General features: G+C 41.2%; 2 protein-coding genes across 10 annotated transcripts in view; one reads left to right on the top strand and one right to left on the bottom strand.

Moving 5' to 3' along the window:
• The window catches only part of ZCCHC17 (zinc finger CCHC-type containing 17), a 74047-nt gene that overhangs the window by 40301 nt on the left and 9685 nt on the right, over positions 1-24061 (bottom strand). For 6 of the 9 annotated variants that reach the window (XM_002750535.7, XM_054259067.2, XM_054259068.2 and 3 more), the window contains 2 exons: positions 16511-16631; positions 8967-9024 (listed from right to left, as the gene is read on the bottom strand). In XM_002750535.7, the coding sequence (XP_002750581.1) occupies positions 8967-9024; positions 16511-16576 (124 nt within the window). In that variant the 5' untranslated portion in view covers positions 16577-16631. The remainder of the gene's footprint in view (positions 1-8966; positions 9025-16510; positions 16632-24061) is intronic. The other 3 variants (XM_035308502.3, XM_035308504.3, XM_054259071.2) reach the window with 1 other exon arrangement.
• On the top strand, positions 22366-23410 carry LOC100411196 (E3 ubiquitin-protein ligase RNF5). Its single transcript, XM_035308505.3, has one exon. The coding sequence runs from the start codon at positions 22367-22369 to the stop codon at positions 22907-22909; it is 543 nt and encodes a 180-aa protein (XP_035164396.2). The 5' UTR covers position 22366; the 3' UTR covers positions 22910-23410.

The raw sequence follows: 24061 nt of genomic DNA, 5'->3' as shown, positions 1-24061 counted from the left end.
AGGTCAGGAGTTCAAGACCAGCCTGGTCAACATAGTGAAACTCCATCTCTCCTAAAAATACAAAACTTAGCCAGGCGTGGTAGCATGCACCTGCAGTCCCAGCTACTTGGGAGGCTGAGGCATGAGAATCACTTGAACCCAGGAGGCAGAGTTTACAGTGAGCTTAGACTATGCCATTGAACTCCACCCTAGACAGTAAGAACGAAACTCTTGTCTCAAAAAAACAAACAAGAATTTTCAAAAGCCAAAGTCCTCCTTCAAAATACATCCCTTCCTTAGCAAAACCAACTCCCCAGAGGTGACCATTGTTAATATGTTGAATATTCCTCCAGCATTTCTTCTAAACATAGGCAGTAATTTAAAATATATAAAGAGAGAGAGAGATACAAAGGCATATGTACACTTGCTTTAAAAGGGTGGGGAAGGGAGATGCTATACAAACTCTTCTGCAACATGTTTTTAAATTTTATTATCTTGGACTTCTTTCTAAGTCAGTAATTTCTTTTTTTTTTAAGGGACAGGGTCTCACTCTGTTACCCAGGCTGGAGTGCAGTGGCACAATCATAGCTTATTGCAGCCTCTGACTTCTGGGCCCAAGTGATCCTCCTGCCACCACACCCAGCTAATTTTTTTGTAAAGATGGTGTAGCAAGATTTTTCAGGTGTCGTTTTTCAAGCCGGAAGCCTCTGTGGCCAGCAGCACCTTTACCCGAGTTTTGCTTGAGCCTGCTGGGCTCATCCTGCCCACTTGGCCTGGCAGGTCAATCCGATAAGTGCAGCTCTCAGCATGGAGGAGACCCAGAGTCGGTAGCCCTCATCTGCAGGCAAGTCATCCTAATATTTGCAGCCCTCTCGAGAGAGGAGAGCCAAAGTGGGTAGGCCATTTCCACGGGTAGGTCCTCCCAATGTCTGCCCCAAGTCTGGCTGAGTCCAGGGTTTTTATGGTCTTCAAAAGTGCATGCTGATTGGTCTATGGGTAGCCATGGGCAGGCCCAGAAAAAGCACCGTAAGTTCTCACTCTGGTCTACAGACTCCACCTAGAACTGAGAGCCTGGCCCCCATGCTTCAGACCATCCCTGGGTTGAAGGTCGGGCTTCACCAAGACTCGCCCCTTTCCACCCAGGATCCCGTCTGTCTCTTGCCACCATCAATCATGTTGTCCCTGACACCCAGTGTTCTGTGCCCAGGGATGCCTGGATGCCTATGCCTCCCTCAAGGGAGCTGCCCTCAGCACTCCCCTGGCCTCCCTCCTGTGCTCACTGACACCCAAAGTCTGGAGGGGGCCGAGGTGGTAGGAAGCTGGCATGTCTGCACCACCCCAAGGCATGCAAACCCAGCTAGGCTGCAACAGTGCCCAGACTGGGCTTCAACTTTGCTCCAAAATCAGAGCAGGTGCTGGGAGTTGGGAGAGGCCAGGCAGCAGGAGCAGGAAGCACCAAGAGCACAGGGATGCCTGGGTCTGCTGCCAGGGCTGGGGGACTACAGCTGTACCTGGGAGGGTGGGCTACTACCCCATCAACTCAGAAGAGGGCAGGGATCCCGCTGTTCTTGGCTCATGCCAGCTCCATGGAACACACAGCCCTGGCCACACAACCCCCACTGTGGCTGGTGTCTTTGCAGCAGCCGCTCTAGACAGGCCTCCATTGCCATCATTGGGGTCCTGCTATGTTGCCCAGGCTGGCCTCAAACTCGGCCTTAAGTGATCCTCCTGCTTCAGCCTCCCAAGTAGCTGAGATTACAGGTGCATACCACCATTCCCAGCTCATGTCAGTAAATTGAGATGTTTCATTGATTCTAAGATGTACTTTCCCCCTCACTTTAATATCTCTGAAATGGGAATGATTCTCATAATCAATGATGTTTTACAACTGTTATCAGTAGGGAACAGTGTGATGGAATTGTGTGAAAACCTTCCATTGTATCTTTCTGGTAAGACAAAACCTAAGTGTGTTTTAGAAATAGTTATTCTTTTTATCATCTGCATAGTCCACAAAACAGATGCATATAATTTATGTAATTATTTACTTACACTAAATTCTCCAAAGGATTTCGGGATTAAAGGGTAATAAGCACATTAAAAATGTTAATAGGCATTGCCAAAGTCTGTGAATTTATGCTCCTGACAGTAAATAAAAGTTTCCATTTCCAACACTGGGTATTAAAAGCAATCTTTAAAAATATTTGTTAATCTCAAAGATTTTAGGAGTGTTTTAAATCATTTTTTTAACATATTTGATAACTTTGCTGTCCTATGTGAAAAATTTTTTTTGAGATAATTACACATTTACCTGCACTCACAAGAAATAATACAGAGATCTTATGTACACTTTATCCAGTTTTCTCCATTGGTGACATTTTGGAAAACTATAGTACACTATTACAATCAGGATGCTGGCATTGATACTGTGGTATAAAAAATACATATTCGATCTTTGTCCATAGTTCCTGTCAAGAGTTCCTAAAACCCTTGGAATATTCTCAGTGATAGAAGTATCTTTTGTTATTCATTAAGTCCCTTAATGAGGTGACTATTGGTGGATCCCTAGATAGCTTCAGAAACAGAGAAATCAATGATGTGATTAGAGAGGGTTAGAAATTTTGTTTTTTTTGTTTTGTTTTGTTTTGAGATGGAGTTTCACACTTGTTACCCAGGCTGGAGTGCAATGGCGCCATCTCGGCTCACCGCAACCTCCGCCTCCTGGGTTCAAGCAATTCTCCTGCCTCAGCCTCCTGAGTAGCTGGGATTACAGGCATGCGCTACCATGCCCAGCTAATTTTTTTATTTTTAGTAGAGACAGGGTTTCACGATGTTGATCAGGATGGTCTCGATCTCTTGACCTCGTGATCCACCTGCCTCGGCCTCCCGAAGTGCTGGGATTAGAAATTTCAACCCTACCCTCTGACTTCTAGGAAGGGGAGAAGAGCTGAAGACTGAGCCCTAACACTAAAGGCCAATAATTTAACCAACCATGCCTATGTAACAGATCCTCCATAGAAACCCCTAAGCATGGAGTTTGGAGAGTACCCCAACTCTATGGGGACAGAGGCTTTGTACCTGGAACCCTTTGGGTCTCATTCTGCGTATCTGACCTGCTGTTCATTATTACCCTTTAAAATAAACAAATAGTAACTATAGCATTTTTCTGAGTTCTATGAGTCATTCTAGCAAATTACCAACCTGGGGTGGGGGGTGAGGGGGAATGTGGGAATCCCAAAAATTGCAGCCAAGTGAGACAAAAGTGTAGGTAATCTGAGGATTCAATATAGGGACTGACATCTGAAATGAGGGCAGTCATGTGAAACTGAGCCCTTAAGTATGTGGAATATGACACTAACTCCCAGATAGTCAGTGTCAGAATTGAACTGAATTGTTGGACATCCAGTTGATGTTAGAACTGGAGAATTGGTTAGTGCAGAAAAAAACATCTCAGATAAAATCCATTCAATCTTGTTCAGATTTCCCCAGTTTTACCTGTACTCATTTGGGTTTGTGCATGTATATATATGTATTTAGCTCCACATAATTTTACCACATGTGTAGATTCACGTATACACTGCCACAATTAAGACACAGAACAGGTCGCCTACTACGGAAACAAGAAGGAAGCCAGACAGGAGAATCCTGGGCAGAAAAGCACCATCAGTTTTAACGCTGCTGCTCTGGCCCTGGGAACTAACAACCTGGACGTCCACTCAAGAGACCTAATCTGAAAGTTGGTAACCTCAAAGACGACAGGAGGATAAATTTACAATGACGGGAAGAAACCAGCGTAAAAAAGCTGAGAATACTCAAAGTCAGAACACCTCTCCCTCTAAAGATGATTACAGTTCCACATCAACAATGGAACAAGGCTTGATGGAGAACGAGCGCCTCCTGATGACAGAATCACTCTTCAAGGAATGGATAATAACAAACTTCGGTGAGTTAAAAGAACATGTTGTAGCCCAACGTAAAGAAACTAAGAACTTTGAAAAAAGGTTTGATGAAATCCTATTGAGAATAGACAACTTAGAGAGGAGTATGAGTGAATTAATGGAACTGAAGAATACAATACAGGAACTCCGAGAAGTATGCACAGGTTTAAACACTCGAATTGTTCAAGCAGAAGAAGGGATATCAGAGGTCAAAGTCCAACTTAATGAAATAAAACGTGAAGAAAAGATTAGAGAGAAAAGGATAAAAAGGAATGAGAAAAGTCTCCAAGAAATGTGGGACTATGTGAAAAGACCAAATTTACGTTTGATAGGTGTACCTGAATGCGACGGAGAGAATGAATCCAAGCTGGAAAATACCCTTCAGGATATTATTCAGGAAAATTTTCCTAAACTAGCAAAGCAGGTCAATATTCAACCCCAGGTAATACAGAGAACACCACAAAGATATTCCTCAAGAAGAGCAACCCCAAGGCACATAATCGTTAGATTCACCAGGGTTGAAACGAAGGAGAGGATACTAAGGGCAGCCAGAGAGAAAGGTCGGATAACCCACAAAGGCAAGCCTATCAGACTTACAGCAGATCTCTCGGCAGAAACTCTACAGGCCAGAAGGGAGTGGGGGCCAATATTCAACATCCTCAAAGAACAGAACCTCCAGCCCAGAATTTCATATCCAGCCAAACTAAGCTTCACAACTGAAGGAAAAATAAAATCTTTTATGAACAAGCAAGAACTCAGAGATTTTATTACCACCAGGCCTGCTTTACAAGAGCTTCTGAAAGAAGCATTACACACAGAAAGAAACAACCAGTATTAGCCTTTCTAAAAATACACCAAAAAAGTAAAGAGCACCAACATAAAGAAGAATTTACACCAACAAATGGATAAAACAGCCAGTCAACATCAAATGGCAGTAACCCTAAATTTAAATTGACTAAATTCCCAATCAAAAGACACAGTCAAAACCCAATGGCATTTTACATCCAGACCTGTTTCACATGCAAGGATACACAAAGACTCAAAACAAAGGGATAGAGAAAGATTTACCAACCAAATGGAGAGCAAAAATAAATAATAAATAAATAAAAAGCAGGAGTTGCAATTCTTGTATCGGATAAAATAGATTTTAAAGCAACAAAGATATAGTGGTAAAAGGATCAATGCAACAACAAGAGCTAACGATCCTAACACCCAGATACGAGACTTAGATTCAATGAGACAGAAAATTAATAAGGATATCAAGGACTCGAACTCAGATCCAGAACAAGTAAACTTAATAAATATTTATAGAGCTCTCCACTTCAAATACACAAAATATACATTCTTGTCAATACCACATCACACGTACTCATAGTTTAAATGAAACATTGATTGGCCATTATTAATACCCAATTTTTTTCAAAATAAAGCAATATTTCCATTTACTCTCCCTCTTTCTCTTCCTCTTTCTTCCTCTCCTTTACTTATTATTTTTTTTTCTTTCCTTCTCTCAAAAAAAAAGAAATCAACTTGTAAACCTCTAGATCCAGGTCAGCAATGTCTCTTTCATTGCTTGATTTCCTTTCTTCCCTTCCTTCCCTCCCTCCCTCCCTCCCCGCTTCCTCCCTTCCTTCCTTCATCCCTTCCTTCCTCCCTACCGTCCTTCTTCCCTTCCTTCCTGCCTTCCCCCCCACAAAAAAAAAAAAAAAAAAAGACACAGAACAGGTCCCTCACCACAAGGAGCCTTCATATTGCCACTTTCTTCCCCTTCTTAATCCTTGTCAACCATTAAATAATTTGTTCTCCATTTAGATAATTTTGTCATTTCAAGTATGTTACATAAAAATCTTTGTAAATCATATATGTGATATGGGACTAGTATCCAGAATATATGAGAAACACTTGCCTAACTCAGCAATAAAAACAAAAGTCACCCAATTTTTAAAAGGGAAAAGGCAGACATTGTGTCTCACACCTTTAATCCCAGCACTTTGAGAGGCCAAGGAGGGCGGGTCACTGGAGGACAGGATATTGGAACCAGTCTGGACAATATAGTGAAACCCAGTCTCTACTAAAAATACAAAAAATTAGCTGGACATGGTGGTGCATGCCTGTAATTCCAGCTGCTCAGGAAGCTGAGGCATGAGAATCACTTGAACCTGGGAGACAGAGGTCGCAGTGAGCCGAGACTGCACCACTGCACTCCAGCCTGGGCAACAGAGTGAGACTCTGTCTCAAAAAAAGAAAAGGATTTTTTATTAGTCTGTTCTTACACTGCTAATAAAGGCATACAGGACTGGGTAATTTATAAAGAAAAGACATGTAACCGACTCACAGCTCAGCATGGCTGGCAAAACCTCAAGAAATTTAACGATCATGGGGAAAGGGGAAGCAAACATGTCCTTTTTCACAGGGCAGCAGGAAGGAGAATGAGTGCCCAGCAAATGATGGTTTAATAAAAAATATAAAGCCACCATATCTTGTGAGAACTAATTCATTCTCATGAGAACAGAATGGGGGAAACCACCACCATGATTCAATTATCTCTACCTGGTCCCTCCCACAACACATGGGTATTATGGGAACTACAATTCAAGACAAGATTTGGGTGGGGACACAGCCAAATCATATCAGATTTGAATAGACATTCCCCAAAAAAAGATATACAAATAGCCAAAAGAGGCTTAACATCATCAGCCATTAGGGAAATTAAAACCACAATGAGATGTCCCTGCACATCCATTAGGATGGCCAGACCCAAAAAGACAACAAGTATTAACGAAGATGTAAAGAAAGTTGAACCCGCATACATTGCTGGTGGGGCTGTAAAATGGTATGGTCACTTTGGAAAAACAGTTTGGCAGTTCCTCAAAAAGTTGAACATAGAGTTACCATATGACCCACTAATTCTACTCCTAGGTATATACACAATGAAAGCAAATATCCACACAAAAATTTGTACACAAATATTTATAGCAACATTATTCGTAATACTAAAGAAGTGGAAACAATCCAAATATCCATCAAATGATGGAATTGCATAAATTAATTTGGAATGACAATAAAAAAAGAATGAAATATATATTACAAAACAGATGACTCTTGAAAATGTGGTTAAGTAAAAGAAATCAGTCACAAAAAAACTACATACTGCATTATTCCATTTATAAGAAATGTACAAAATAAGCAAATATACAGAGACAAAGTAGAAAAATGGTTGCCTAAATCTGAGGGCATAGAGAGAATATGGAATGATGGCTAATGGGTACATGATTTCTTTTGGGGTGACAACAATGTTCTCAAAGTAGATTGTGGTGATGGCTGCAAACTCTGAATATACCAAAAAACCACTGAAGTGTACATTTTAAGCAGGTGAAATGTGTGGTATGTGAATCATATCTCAAGTAAAACATAAGAATGATACATAAATGGAATCGTAAAGTGTATAACTTTTTGAGATTAGCTTTTATCATTCAGCATAATTTCTGGATATTAATCCAGAATGTTGCATATATCAATATTTTATTTTCATTCCTTTGTATTGTTGAGTAATATCCCATTATATGAATCTACCAGTCTGTTATTTTTTAATTATACTGAGAATATCTTTTACTATAGTACCAAGTAATATTTTTTCTCCTGTGAGTTGTCTTTTCATATCCTTTGCACCTTTTCCTAATACCCACTCTTTATCATATGTACTACAAATTCTTTTTCCCAACTTAACTCTGCTTACAATGATTTTTGCAATTAAGTTTTTCATTTTTATGTAACAAAATATTGTTCTATGTTTTCTTCTAGTACTCTTATGGTTACTTTTTGTACATTAAAATCTTTAATTAAACCTTAACTTATTTTAGCATAAGAAGTTAGCAAGTTGAGCTGGGCATGGTGGCTCACACCTGTATTCCCAGAGGCCAAGGTGGCTGGATCACGAGGTTAGGAGTTTGAGACCAGCCTGGCCAATGTGGTGAAACCCCTGTCTCTATTAAAAATACAAAAAATTAGCCAGGCATGGAGGCACACTCCTGTGGTCCCAGCTACTCGGGAGGCTGAGGCAGAAGAATTGTTTGAACCCTGGAGGTGGAGGTTGCAGTGAGCCGAGACTACGCCACTGCACTCCAGCCTGGCAACAGAGCAAGACTCTATCTAAAAAAAAAAAAAAAAATTAGACAGGCATGGTGGTGCATGCCTGTGGTCCCAGCTACTGGAGGCTGAGGCAGAAGAATTGCTTCAACCTGGGAAGCGAAGGTGCAGTGAGCCAAGATCGTGCCACTGAACTCCAGCCTGGGCAATAGAGTGAAACTCCATCTCGAATAAAAAAAAGAAGTTTTGATCCACCAGCAGTATGATATAGTAGCAAGATCCAGGGGCTAGAATCAGAAGGACTGGGTTCTAGTCTTGGCTATGCCATTACCTAGCCAAATCACTCTGGGCAGACAACCAGTCTGTGAACCTGCCTTTTCTGCTTCACGTAGTTTTGGGAAATAAATAAGATTATAGACTTACAATGAGATTCTCAAAAAGTGTTCAATAGATGCCTATTTATGAAGAAAACTTAAAACATTACATATATATTTGTATCACTATATATATCACATATAATATATATTTGTATATAAAAAACAAAACATTACATATATATATTTGTATCACTATATTATATATCACATATAATATATATTTGTATATATTCCCATTTCATGCACCATCTACTAGAAAATTCAGTGTCAGCCTCAGACATAGGTAGCTTGCCCTCTCGCAAATCCCAAGTCTAAAGATGTCAAATGATTTGCCTAGGGTCACACGTGAAGTCTAGAAAGATGCTAGTTTCAGAAGTAAACCCAATTAGCTATACCCCAGTCTTCCCCGAGTCAGAGACCACATTCTTCCGCCCGCTAAAAATGAACTGTCATCTTGTGTTCATATCTATACATTAAAAAGAAATGAACAAAAAACTACTGTCTGAAAAATGTAGAGCCTATAATTAGGTGATAGGGTGATAGAAGAGAATAGAATCAGAGGGCTGAATTTCAAGTTATAGGCTCCTACCTTGTTTCCGACAGCCTGGGATTTTGATAAAGGCTCCATAGTCTGTCACCATAGCAACCTACAAAGATGGGGGGAAAATCAATGTCACATAAATGAGAATCTTTCATCTGTAGCATTTAACCTAGTCTCCCCAAATTTGTACTTCATATTGACTGCCTCTGTATGCTACAAAACTCCCTAAAAATGATGCTCTGTCAAACATTCTGGTTTTTTTTTTTTTGAAATGTAGACTGACAGGTATGTGTGTACACATTAAAAACATTGGTGAGATTAGAGTGTTGTCACATGGTGTGATGATACTGAGGAACATCCAAATCATATACCTGGTAAAATCACCAAAGGAGTTTCATGAACAAAGGGAACATATTGATATTACCAAAGGAGTTTTCATGAACAAAAGGAACAAAAAGCAAAAAATCAGGTAATAAAGTTACACTTTATATTAGCTAGGACTGAGGCCTCCAATTCCAATACAGAGAACTATAATTTGAGATGGATCATGCAGGGTATTCCTTATACCTGAACTTCAAGTCAATCCAGAGCATACAGTCTGTTATACTTAACTCCAAATCTGAGTCTTGAGTTTCATCAAAACAACTAGATAAAAAGCCAATATGCAGACATCTGACAAAACCTGAAAATCAGAAAGAATCTTTTGCAAAGTTGTCTAAGATAAAGAAGTTAGAGGCTCGATGAGTCTATGTAACAGGCAACCAATACTGGCATTCATGAAGGGTTAAAAAAAAGGCAACCAATAAATGTTAGTGATGAAATGCCCAGAACCCTTGCCAGATAAATCATTAACCCAGGCTCTAGCTCTCTCTTCCCCCTGTAGCCTACCTCACTGCCACCTGTAGATTGAGGGTAATGTTGTCACTATATATGGAATTTAACACTAAATTATTATTTGTAAAATATTCAATGTAATTTTATATAAATAAGCTTTATTCTTTTCAGTGCCTTTAATTAGCTGCTTTATCTTGAGCACTGTTTCAGCTTCACTATAACCAAAACAAGGGGAGTAAATAAAACAATCCCAACTGCACTGCTATTTACTAATATATATTAAATACTCACTACATGTAAAATACTATTCAGAATGCTTTGCATAATCTTCATGCCACTGTATGGAATTGGTACTATTATTCCCATTCAATAGATGACAAAAAGATGCATGAAGAGATTAAGTAACTTATCGGAAGTCCAAAGCTCAATAAGTAGCAGAGCTGGGATTTGGACCCAGAGTCTTAATTACAGTAGAACTGCTCATGAGTTCCCTTTAACTATAAAATTCTAACGGCCAAAAGCAGTGTGGTATCTGATATCCTTTCTGTTCCTAGCAACAATCCTAGAAAGCATATACGGTAGGTCCCTATGCTGCAAATGAAGCGGAATAGTATAGGTGTATCTGGGTGCTGTGCCACAAGCCTGTAGTCCCAGCTACTCCAAAGGCTGAGGCTGGAGGATGGTTTGACCCCAGGAGTCGAGTCCAGCCTGGATAACATAGCAAGACCCCAGCCCTAAAAAAAGCTTTTAGAAAATGAAAGAAAAAATAACAGTATAGGTATATAAAGTGCACAGGCTTTGGAGTGAAAGATGTGGCTTCTAATCCTAGCTCTGCCATTTCCTACCTATGGGATGTTGCACATAACTTGCCTTTCAAGGCCTAAGCTCCCAGTGCTCACTTTGCTGCTGCAGGTAACACATGATGTACATAAAGTACATGACATACATATATGGCACATAATAGACATTCAACAAAGTGTAGCTTTTAAATAATTTACAGTCTAAGACACTGAAGCACAAAGAGATTAGTGACTGATAGGAAGGCACACTACTACTTAAGAGTTAGGGAGGCCGGGCATGGTGGCTCGTTCCTGTAATCCTAGCACTTTGGGAGGCCGAGGTGGATGGATCACCTGAGGTCAGGAGTTTGAGACCAGCCTGGCCAACATGGTGAAACCCCATCTCTACTAAAAACACAAAAATGAGCTGGGTATGGTGGTGCATGCCTGTAATCCCCGCTATTCGGGTAGCTGAGGCACGAGAATCATTTGAACCCAGGAGGCGGCGGTTGCAATGAGCTGAGATCCTGCCACTGCACTCCAGCCTGGGTGAGAGCAAGACTCTGTCAATAAATAAATAAATCTGAAAGTTAGAGCCCAAATCACCTTGCTGCTATAAATTAAGACAATCTCACTTTTCAATCCTGAAGCTCCAGTGTTAAATTATGGTTTTTAGAGGTAATAAAACAGATCTTAATTTGGCCTCTCCCAAAAGGAAAGGTTAATATGTTCCAGAATGGATGCATGCAACTGTTCAGGCATGGTTTCCTATTTCTAGCACCAGGTGTTTTCATCACCGTGTCTCTCAGGGTACAGTCATACCTGCCACAGATGATCATGCAGTCTGCCTGGTGTCCCACAGATAATTAGTCAAATAGCTCAGGGGAAAAAGTTCAGTAACTACCTCGACTGAACTCATCAGAACTTGGGTAAAATAAAATTCCCATTTTCAGATTATAAGTGGCAACTGGCCTTAAAACTTGTTATCACCATAATGTAAATGAAGAATTTGAGGCTCAGAGGCATAAGTTACTTGTCAAAAGTCACACTGGCCTTGAAACTTGTTATTACCATAATGTAAATGAAGAATTTGAGGTTCAGAGGCATAAGTTACTTGTCAAAAGTCACAAAGTTAGATAGTAGCACAGCCAAGTACCACACAGACATTTGTTTTTTAACTTCGAGTCCGATGCTATTTCTACGTTACCAAAATGAATCTCCCCTCAGCATTTCTTTGGCTATTGCGAGCCTAAGCCAAATCCCAAGTCTCATTGCTATGCTTGTACCCCCTATCATGTATTAATATAATGCACTCTGCTACCAACATCCTTCTCAGAAGATGACAGGATGAATATTGAAGTAGTGTGGCTTCTCGGCTATTTAATTATTAGGTCCCAAATCCCTGCTGGGTCCACCAAGAGAATGCTGGGACATGTGCTGAAACGCTACTTTCTTCACAAGGACAACTAGTCCTATGAGGCTTGGGCTCCATTTTATTCCCACATTTACTAAGCACCTACCTACTATGTGCAAGATACCATGTCAGATCCTGTGAAATAAAGAAAACTTTAAAAAAGGGATGCCCAGATTATTTTAAATAAATTTGAAGCAGTTACCAAGACATATGAGACAATCATGGCCTGTGCTCTACAGTAACTCACAATCTAGTAGTGGAGTGAGACACATACAAGTAATAATAAGACAGACCAGGATAAATGCTGTCATAGAGTTGTACCAACAAATGACCATAGAACCACCAGATTTACCATCTATATTTCTCCTATAACTCAATTCAGTCAAAAGGATTCTCTTGGCAGGGTGTGGTGGCTTACACCTATAATCCCAGCACTTTGGGAAGCCGAGGCAGACGGATCACTTGAGGTCAGGAGTTTGATACCAGCCTGGCCAACATGGTGAAACCCCATCTCTACTAAAATACTTAATTTCTGAAAAGAGTCTCCTTATCTATCAAATAGGGTTAAAAATTTCTTTGGAGAGATTCGATAACAGAATGTGTGGAAGTACTAACACAGATTAGGCTTACAAATTTTTTTTTAGTTTTAATGTAATTCCTCTTCTTTGTAAATATTGAGTACTCATTAAATGTTCATTCAATGAATATTCTAAAAAGTTTCTTCTTTCCAATTTATATTTTTCTTTCCCTAACTCCATGTCACTTCTAAACAATCCCTGTTCAAATTGTGCTACTAAAACCATAAAGTTCTCTCTGAAAATTCCTAAAGACCATCCTTCCTTGATAGTAATATATAAAACCTACACAAATTCAAGCTCCATCTCATGTAAGAAAAAGCTGTAGGTTAGGATCCACTTTAGAAATTTGAGTCATTCTGTGGAGGACAGAGTGGTCTTCCCTTTCTTTGGTGCAGCACCCGATGAATGAGGGCTTCATGATCAGAAAAATCAGTTTCACCTCCAATGCTACACTTCCTTCTTCTGAGCTCTGGTACCTTACTAACCTTTGGGATTACCATAAACCATAAAGAAAAAGGATAGAGGCTTTGAAGAGCAAAGCTGTTTGCTATTTATTAAAATGTTATTATCCTTTGTATCTTGACAACTTGTATATTACAAGTTGAGATCAATAGAAGTCAAGAGCCACAATTATCTATAACTGACTGATAGTCACAAAGTCTGTCCTCAAAGACCTCAGATTATTGGGAGGTAAAACTTTTGTCAACCATAAAAGGCAAGCACGAATGCAAAGTATGAATATCAAGTATGAATGATACCATTAAAATACTATAGGCTCAGGCTGGGTATGATGGCTCATGCCCGATCTCAGCATTTTGAGAGGCTGAGACGGGCAGATCACTTGAGCTCAGGAGTTTGAGACCAGCCTGGGCAACACAGTGAGACCTTGTCTCTACAGAAAAATTAGCCAGGTGTGGTGGTGTGCACCTGTAGTCCCAGCTACCTGAGAGGCTGAGTGAGAGGATCACTTAAAACCCAAGAGGTGGAGGTTACAGTAAGCCAAGATCACACTATTGCTGTCCAGCCTGGGTAACAAGTCAGACCTTGTCTTTAAAAAAAAAAAGGCCCGGCGCAGTGGCTCATACCTGTAATCGCAGCACTTTGGAAGGCTAAGGTGGATGGATCACCTGAGTTCAGGAGTCCGAGACTACCCTGGCCAACATGGCGAAACCCTGTCTCTACTAAAAATACAAAAATTAATTGGGTGTGGCGGCGGGTGCCTGTAATCCTAGCTACTTAGGAGGCTGAGGCAGAAGAATCACTTGAACCTGGGAGGCAGAGAGATTGCAGTGAGCCGAGATCATGCCATTGCACTCCAGCCTGGGCGACAAGAGCAAAACTCCAACTCAAAAAAAAAAAAAAAAAAAGAAAAGAAACATGTTCTCATAAGACACTGAGAACAATTTTTTCGCTTTACTTTCACTTAAAGAGGAGGGAGCCAATGTTAATTAATTCCTACTATGTGTCAGCCATCATATTTTTATAGATGATAGCTTATTTAACCATCACAGTAATTCTATGAAAGAGAATTACTGTGAATAAGTGGAATCTCCATTTAACAAACAAGAAAAACTAAGGCTCAAAGAGATTAAGTGACAGCCTAAAGGCTCATATAGTAAATAAGAGCTGGGACTAGAATCCTAACTTTGGTTCCAAAGCCTCTGCTCTTGAAACAAATATAATGCCTTCTTTACCAAAGGTTGGTAATTCATTCTGTCATCAAAAATGTATCAAGCACTTACTATTTTCTACCCATCCACCTAAGACTGAGATATACAACAAAACAGACAGAACTCTGCCCTCATGGAGCTTAATGTCTTGTGAGGAAGATAGACATTAAACAAGTATACAATTAAACACAGCGCGAACCTACATGATGGGTAAAAAAAATCTCTGAGGAGACAACATTAAGGCTGAGACCTAAAGGATGAAGACAAGATGATGGAAAAGTGGGTAGTTAAAAGGAAGAGTATCTTAGTCTGTTTGTGCTGCTATAACAAATTACCATAGAAATTTATTTTTCACAGTTCTGGAGGCTGGGAAGTTCAAGATCAAGGCACTAGGAGATTCTGTGTCTTATAAGGTCTCACTCTCTGCTTCCAAGATAGTGCCCTGTGTCCTTTGGAGGTGAAGAATGCTGTGTCTTTACATGGCAGAAGGAACGGAGGGGTCAGGCAGCTCTCTGTAGCCTCTTTTATAAGGGCTACACATTTACGAGGGCAGAGCACCTTCATGACTTAATCACTTCCCAAGTGATTAATATCTCTTAATACCACTTCTTAATATCCCCATATTGGGGATTAAAGTTCAACATGAACTTTGGTATTTCTTTAATATTCACTTTGAAGCCTAATCCCCAAATCAATGTCATTGAGAGATGAGGCCTTTAGGCTCTGCCCTCATGAATGGATGAGTGCCTCATAAAAGGGCTCGAAAGGGTGAGTTCACTCCTTCTGTTCCTTCTGTCATGAGGACACAGCATTTCTTCCCTCCAGAGGATGCAGCAGAAAGGTGCCATCTTGGAAACAGAGAGTAGTCTTCACCAGACACCAGATCCGCTAACAACTTGATTTTAGATTTCCCAGCTTCCAGAACTGTAAGAAATAAATTTCTGCTCTCTATAAATTACCCAATCTCAGGTATTTTGTTATAGCAGCACAGACAGACTAAAAAAACCCAGCGTGTGCAAAAATCCTAAAGAGACACCTGAGCTCTGAACTCAAGACTGTTCAGAGCTCTTAAGGAGGCCAGTTGTCTTGACTACGAACAGGGGAGAACAAACAACATTGTGAGAGCAAGCAGAGGCCAACTTGTGGAAGGTCCATGAAAATGAGTTTGAAATCTCATTTAATTCTCGAAATTGTGATGAGAAGCTTCTGAAGAGTTATGAGAAAGCAACATGTCCAACCTACTTTAAAAATTTTATTTTAGGCCAGGCACAGGCACAGTGGCTAATTTGCCTGTGACTCCAGGACTTTGGGAGGCTGAAGTGGGAATATCACTTAAGCCCAGAAGTTTGAGACCAGCCTGGGTAATATAGTGAGATCCCATCTCAATTTTTTATAAATAATTTTTAAAAAAACAATAGTCTTATGCTAGTTGCAATGGAAGAACAGACTGGAGAGGAGCTATAATGAGGCAGGGATCCCAGTAAACACCAGGCAAGAATGGAGAGTTTTAATAGGGTGCCAAGGGGATAAAGAAGTACACAGACCAGAGATATAATTAGAACTAGCAAACAGACTGGAGTGGGAGGGAAAATCAAAATCAAATCAAAAGAGAAATCAAGGATGATGGTCAGATGTGTAGTCTGGGAACCTGCAGGATAATGGTTCTATTTGTTGAGGTGAAAAAAAATCTAGAAGAGAACCAAATTAGTTGAGTGTCTCAGTATGTTTTGTGTTACTATAACAGAATACCAGAGCCTGGATAATTTATAAAGAAATGAAATGTATTTGGCTCATAGTTCTGGAGGCTGGGAAGTCCAAGAGCAAGGTGCCAGCATCTGGCAAGAATCTCCTTGTTATGTCATCCCATGGTGGAAGATAAGAGGGTAAGAAGGAGAGAAAGAGATCAAACTCCCAGCCTCAAGCCCTTCAATAATTGGCATTAATCCATTCAGGAGGGCGGAGCCCTCATGACTTAAATACCTCCTACTAGGCCCTACCTCCCAACATTGATGCAGTGGGGATTAAGTTTCCAAAACATGCTTTTTAGGGGACACATTCAAACCACAGCAGTGAAAAAACAAATTCAGTTTAAAACATAAATTAGACATGCTGATATTCCAATGATGATGTCAACTATGCACTTAACTATCTGGAGCTTAGAGAAGGCACATGTGATTGCCAGATATTCCACTGGCCCTTCCCATTTAAGCTGTAATGCTCGAGACAGACTTAAGTGGACAGGAACATCAAACCCATTTGTCACCCTCAGTCTATTCTTAATATAAATGGTAGGCTTTCAAAGCACAAAAGAATATACCTCTCCTTGGAAAATAGTGTAGAGAGCAGGCAAGTTTTCCATGGTCTCGGGCCTTCCTGAATTCATCTCTAATATTCTATGGCTCCTCCATTTCTCTTCTATTAAAGCTAATAAAAGTGTCCTGTCATAAAGAAATTAGACACCAATTAGAGAGATATCTGTGTTAAAAAAAAAAAATGAATAGGCAGACAATTCACAGCTATTTCTATAGAATTCCACTAGATTTAATATCTTACACTTTTATCCAAATATTTTGTTTATTCTAATTGTGAGGAGTTTGGGAAATCGTAAACCTATTTCTTAACAATCTGTTACTTACCCAAGGCCATTAGACTACTAATTTTGTTGTGCTTGGTTTTTGGTTTTTTAAATTGCTTTTTTTTTCTTTTTGGCCAGGGGAAGAATTTTGGTGGGGGGTGGGAAAAGAGGGTATGTTTGACTGGATCTCAAAAAAATGGAATAACAGTAATAAAAACTAACATTAATGGAGTACATACTATGTTCAGCCACTGTGCTAAACACTAGACATGCAATCTCATTTAATTCTCAAAACTCAGGCCAGGTACAGTGGCTCACGCCTATAATCCCAGCACTGTGGGAGGCTGGGATCTGACCACTGTGGTGGGCAGATCATCTGAAGTCAGGAGATCCAGACCAACCTAGCCAACATGGCAAAACCCCGTCTCTATGAAAAATACAAAACTTAGCCAGGCGTGGTGGCAGGCACCTGTAGTCCCAGCTGCTAGGGAGGCAGAGGCGGAAGAATCACTTGAACCTGGGAGACATGTTGCTTTGAGTTGAGATCACACCACCACACCCCAGCCTGGGGAACAAAGCAAACTCCATCTCAAAAACAAAACAAAACAAATTCTCAAAACTCTTAAAATGTCGGATTATACAGATGAGAAAACAAAGGCTTCCAGAAGTCAAATCACTAAGCATGTCAAAAAGCCAGGAAATGGGGAGTCAAACTGGCTGACTCCAGAGTCCATTCTCATGACGACTATGCTAGGTGTTATATCTGAAGTGACCGCCAGGCACGGTGGCTCACACCTGTAATCCCAGCACTTTGAGAGGCTGAGGTGGGCAGACTACAAGGTCAAGAAATTGAGACCATCCTGGCCAACATGGTGAAACCCCATCTCTACTAAAAAACGCTGGGCATGATGGCATGCGCCTGTAGTCCCAGCTATTCAGGAGGCTGAGGCAGGAGAATTGCTTGATCCCAGGAGACGGAGGTTGCAGTGAGCAGAGATCGCGCCACTGCACTCCAGCGTGGCGCCTGGCGACAGAGTGAGACTGTCTCAAAAAAAAAAAAATCTGAAGTGACTTCAAAGAGAGAAGGGTGTACACTTTTTTCTTAATAGCATTAAAACACACATACATACTGTAAAAGTTCAGATAATATATTAATAACGAAGAAAATAAAATCATCTAATTCAATTTGATTTATATTCTTAACAGATTTTTTTTATATGTAGAAGTGGTTTGTTAAGGGAATCATGAAATCATTAACATTTTCTTAATATAGTATAGCAATTCATATGCACATACAACTTTTTGTTAACACCTATCTAATAAACCATTGTTGGATGTACCAAATTCATTTAACTATTTCCAAATTATGTGAAAATGCAGATTGCAATTCAGTAGGTCTGTGCTACCTGAGATAATGCATTTTCAACCAGCTCCTAGGTGATGCTGATGCTGTCTAAGTAGACAGCTTCGGATACTTAACTTAGAGATAATCTTGCTCAGCCTCCTGATTTAAACAGAGAGGAAACCAGCAATCTAGTGGCTCTTAAACATGCCTCTTCATTCTGTTGGATAAATCACTGCCAAGATAAATCTAATGGCACTATCCTCAGTTCTCTTTCCTCCCAATTACACTTGACACCAGTAAGACCTGAAATTATTTTTGTTTTCATAGGCAAATACCTCCTTCTCTTCTCAACCCTCACTGCTTCCTTTCACTTTCAGAGGACGACTTGATGTCCTGCTTTTGGCAAGCATTCCTAATTTACAATGACCATCCATTAAGCAGACAGCTTCACTTGAAACAGAAATGAAAGAAAATCCTGTCAGGATGTCCAAACCCTTGTTCTAGTATCATCCCATAACTCACGAGCATCCCTGTCCTCAAGTTCCAAAAGATAATCTTGTATTATAAGGATACTTATAAACTTGCCCTTTTCTGCTTAAGTCAGCCAAAGTGTCTTTTTATTACTTTACTCAAAGTACACAGAGAGAACACAGGGAGATTTGTCAGTTCTTGAGAAATAGCTCATAAACAGGTTAATTCCAAGTTTTACATCCTGGCTAAATCCGGCCTCTTCCATTTCATAGCAATACAATTTCATCTCTAGCTGTCCCTTCCCTCTGTCTAGTATCACTCACCTCACATGCTAGAACAGGAGTTACTAATCAATCAGGTTCTATCAGGAGACTTTTATTATCCCTCCAACACTTGAAACATATTAGTGAGGTAAAAAATCCATAGGGGCAGCTGAAACATCTAAATTAACTTCAAACATTGTAATCTATTATCTATTCCTCTACACACAAAGGTCATAGGCCGGGTGCGGTGGCTCACACCTGTAATCCTAGCACTTTGGGAGGCCAAGGTGGGCAGATCACCTAAGGTCAGGAATTCAAGACCAGCCTGGCCAACATGGTGAAACCTCACCTCTACTAAGAATACAAAAATTAGCCAGGTGAGGTGGTGGGTGCCTGTAAACCCAGCTACTTGGGAGGCTGAGGCAGGAGAATCGCTTGAATCTGGAAGGCAGAGTTTGCAGTGAGCCAAGATCAGGCCACTGCAGTCCCACCTGAGCGACAGAGTGAGACTCCGTCTCAGAAAAAAAGGTCATGTAAGGAACTTTACACTGTTCCTTACAGACCTCTGCTGTGATAGGCATATAAAAGTTTAAAGCTTTTGGATTCGCACGTCCTGTAGAACAGTAGCCTAAGAAACCCCATGCAATTCTTCAAGAAGGAAACTGGGGCCAGATGCAGTAGCTCACGACTGTAATCCCAGCACTCTGGGAGACTAAGGCAGGAGGATCACTTGAGGCCAGGAGTTCAAGACTAGCCTGGGCAACACAGCCAAGACTTTATCTCCACTTAAAAAAAAAAAAAAATCAGCCAAGTGTGGTGACACCAGCCTATAGTTCCAGCTACTTGGGAGGCTGAAGCAAGAGGATTGCTTAAGCCAAGGATCAAAGCAACGAGCTATGATCATGCCCCTGTACTCCAGCCTGGCGACACAGTGAGACCTTGTCTCAAAAAAAACGGGATGCATTTTTTAGGGAAAGCCTGAAATATAACAGTATAGTAGTCCCCCCATCCACAGCTGCACTTTCCACAGTTGCAATTACTCACAGTCCATCATGGTCCAAACACACCAAATGTAAAATTCCAGAAATAAACAATTCATAAGTTTAAAACTGTAATGTTGTTCTTATTAGTGTGATGAAAACGTGTACCATCCCACTCAGTTCCATCTAGGATGTGAATCTTCTGCTTTGTCCAGCATATCCATGCTGTATACACTAGTCACTTAGTGCATACTAAGTGCTCATTAGCCACGTAGTAGCCATCTTGGTTATCAGACTGGCTGTTGACGTATCTCTGCTTGCATTCAAATAATCCTTTCTTTACTTAATAATGGCCACAATGCATGAGTAGTAATGCTGGCAATTTCGGTATGCCAATGAGAAGCTATAAAGGGCTTCCTTTAAGTGAAAAGGTGAACGTTCTCAACTTAAAGGGAAAAAGAAATTATATGCCTAGGTTGCTAAGATCTGTACTAAGAATGAATCTTCAAAAATCTTCTGAAATTGTGAGGAAGAAATAAATTCATGTTAGTTTTGTTGTTGCACCTCAAACTGCTAAAGTTATAGCCACAGTGTATGATAAGTGCTCAGTTAAGATGGAAAAGGGATTAAATTTGTAGGTAGAAAATACAAACAGAAACATCTTCTAGTTGATGGCAACTGGGTTCAGCAGTAGCCACAGTTTTAGGGATCCACTGGGGATCTTGAAATGTATCCCCATGGACAAGGGGGTACAACTATAACAGATTTACAATTTCAGCAAAGTAAATGGTTATCATTTTTTAACCATGGAATATAAAACTTTTTTTTCAAATTCTGCAGAAACCTAGGGTTCTACTGTGGTTACTCAGAGGCTCCTTAGTTAATTCATATTTATTTTTAAAAAGTCAACTTCCAGGTCAGGCATAGTAGCTCATGCCTGTAATCCCAGCACTTCGGAAGGCTAAGGTGGAAGGAATGCTTGAGCCCAGAAGTTCGAGACCAGCCTGGGAAACACAGTGACATCCCACCTCCACAAAATATTTAAAAAGAAAAGAAAATTATGGCTGGGTGCAGTGGCTCATGCTTGTAATCTCAGCACTTTGGAAGGCCAAGGTGGGTGGAACTGTTTGAGGTGAGGAGTTTGAGACCAGCCTGGACAACATGGTGAAACCCTATCTGTACTAAAAATACAAAAAATAAAATAAAATAAATTAGCTGGGCATGGTGGCACGTGCCTGTAGTCTCAGGTACTCAGGAGGCTGAGGCAAGAGGATCACTTGAGCCCAAGAGATGAAGGGTGCATTGAGCCTTGGTCACACTACTGTACTCCAGCCTGGACAACAAAATGAGACCCTGTCTCAAAAACAAAAAAGTCAACTCTGAAATATCTAGGTCACCACAAGGTCCAAGACCCATGAGGCTACCTCTAAGTCAACCAACCAGAGGTGAGCCTCCATACCAATGGGTGGAGGAGTAGAATACCCAAAGAAGCTAGAGCTGTGGGAAGTCCCACTCAGAGCAGTTGGGTAGGAGCCTCTCCTCAGTAATTAGGCAAAGGTCAATTATTACTGATTCACACTTATTCTCCCAGCCATATTATTGTGGGCCACAGTGACAAAGGGGAGTGGGTAAGAATCACTGGAAGGGAGCCTACTGTAACAATGTATTCTGCTTTGATCCAGTTTACATACTAAAATTCTAAGATTTCACTTGGAAAAAAAGTGTTCTCCTACTTTTAAAGAGCATATAGGGCTAGGCGTGGCAGCTCACGCCTGTAATCCCAGTACTTTGGAGGCCAAGTCAGGTGGATCATTTGCGGTAATGAGTTCAAATCCAGCCTGACCAACATGGAGAAACCCCATCTACACTAAAAATACAAAAAAATAGCTGGGTGTGGCACATGCCTGTAATCCCAGCTACTCGGGAGGCTGAGGCAGGAGAATTGCTTGAACCTGGGAAGTAGAAGTTGTGGTAAGCCCAGATTGCGCCATTACACTCCAGCCTGGGCAACAAAAGCAACACTACATCTCAAAAAAAAAAAAGAGTATTTAAGTCCAGGCGTGGTGGCTCACACCTGTAATCCCCACACTTTGGGAGGCCAAGGCGGGCGGATCACCTGAGGTCAGGAGTTTAAGACCAGCCTGGCCAACATGGCAAAACCCCATCTCTACTAAAAATACAAAAATTAGCCAGCTGTGGTAGCAGGCACCTGTAATCTCAGCTACTCGGAAGGGTGACGCAGGAAAATCACTTGAACCAGGAGGCAGAGGTTGCAGTAAGCAGGGATCATGCCATTGCACTCCAGCCTGGGAGACAAGAGTGAAACTTAGTATCAAAATAAATAAATAAATAAATAAATAAAAATAAAAATAAATAAACAAAGAATTGAGCCAGGCATGGTGGCTCACACCTGTAACACCAGCACTTTGGGAGGCCAAAGCAGGTGGATCGCTTGAGCCCAAAAGTTCGAGAACAGCCTGGGCAACAAGGTGAAAACCCATCTCTATTAAAAATAAAAAAATTGGAAACAAAACCTGTAATGGCAGCAGCAGAGGAGGAGGACGGGGGCCCCGAAGGGCCAAATCGCGAGCGGGGCGGGGCTGGCGCGACCTTCGACTGTAATATATGTTTGGAGACTGCCTGGGAAGCAGTGGTCAGTGTGTGTGGTCACCTGTACTGTTGGCCATGTCTTCATCAGTGGCTGGAGACACGTCCAGAGCGGCAAGAGTGTCCAGTGTGTAAAGCTGGGATCAGCAGAGAGAAGGTTGTCCCGCTTTATGGGCGAGGGAGCCAGAAGCCCCAGGATCCCAGATTAAAAACTCCACCCCGTCCCCAGGGCCAGAGACCAGCTCCAGAGAGCAGAGGGGGATTCCAGCCATTTGGTGATACCGGGGGCTTCCACTTCTCATTTGGTGTTGGTGCTTTTCCCTTTGGCTTTTTCACCACTGTCTTCAATACCCATGAGCCTTTCCGCCGGGGTACAGGTGTGGATCTGGGACAGGGTCACCCGGCCTCCAGCTGGCAGGATTCCCTCTTCCTGTTTCTTGCCATCTTCTTCTTTTTTTGGCTGCTCAGTATTTGAGCTATGACTCCTTCCTGCCCACCTCCAGCCAGAGGAGAATCAGTATTGGGGGTCACTGCTGACCCTTCCTTACTCCTGGATCCCCCTGACCCCTCTATTTCTGTTGGCTAAGGCCCTGGCCATTCTGCAGGACGGCATAGGGACATCTCGGCATAGGGACATCTCGGCATAGGGACATCTCGACATAGGATGGGAGAGTCTTCTGCTCAGAGGTTCACTCAGTAATATTGTAATTCTCTGCCTTGGGGGAGGAGGATGGACTGAGAGAATGTCTTTCTCCTCTTCTGAGTCTGCTTTCCCTGATTTCTTGATTTGATCTTGAAAGGTGGGCAAGGCTCCCTCTGACTCTCCCTCACTCCCCATCTTACTGATTTAATTTAATTTTTCACTCCCCAGAGTCTAATATGGATTCTGACTCTTAAGTGCTTCCTCTTCCTCACTACCTCCTTTAATACAAATTCAATAAAAAAGGTGAAATGTAAAAAATAAATAAATAAATAAAATAAATCAGCTTGGCATTATAGTAAGCACCTGTAAACCCAGCTACTCAGGAGGCTAAGGCAGAAGAATTGCTTGAACCTAGGAGATGGAGGTTGTAGTGAGCCAAGATTGTGTCATTGCACTCTACCCTGGGCAAGAGACTCTGTCTCAGAAAGAAAAAAAAAAAAGAATATATAACATTAAGATAGATACAGTCAGACAGGGTCACATTCATACACTCAAAAGATCCAGTAAATTAACAAGGATTGAGGTCCGCCATTTGGAGTTGCCTTGCAATCGTTCTAAACGCAGAACAAAGCATTTTGCTTGAATGTTTTAAACAAATGTGTTATGTAAGGAAGCAACAGGGACCAATTACTAGCCACTCTCTTTCCAAAACAAAGGGCAGAGCAAGGAAAGTATGTGATGGAAGTAAAGGGTACAGCAGAAGAAATGGTGGCCCAGAGTGAGGTCAGAGTCTATGCTGGGTTAGGAAGGAATCTACAAAGAGGAATGCAATACAGGGAAGAGCAGAGTGATGAGGGCACACATTGGAGCATCCCAGAATGGATAGTCAGAGCTCCAGTATCAGAAGGTGGGGCCCAAGGATCAAAGAAGTAATGCAATGTTAGTTTCATAATTTTAGTAATTACACTGATTATAGAGGAGAAT

This window comes from Callithrix jacchus, chromosome 7 (assembly GCF_049354715.1).
Source record: "Callithrix jacchus isolate 240 chromosome 7, calJac240_pri, whole genome shotgun sequence".
Taxonomy (NCBI): domain Eukaryota; kingdom Metazoa; phylum Chordata; class Mammalia; order Primates; family Cebidae; genus Callithrix; species Callithrix jacchus.
The sequence above is the reverse complement of the archived record's forward strand: the minus strand, read 5'-3'. Positions and strand labels throughout refer to the sequence as shown.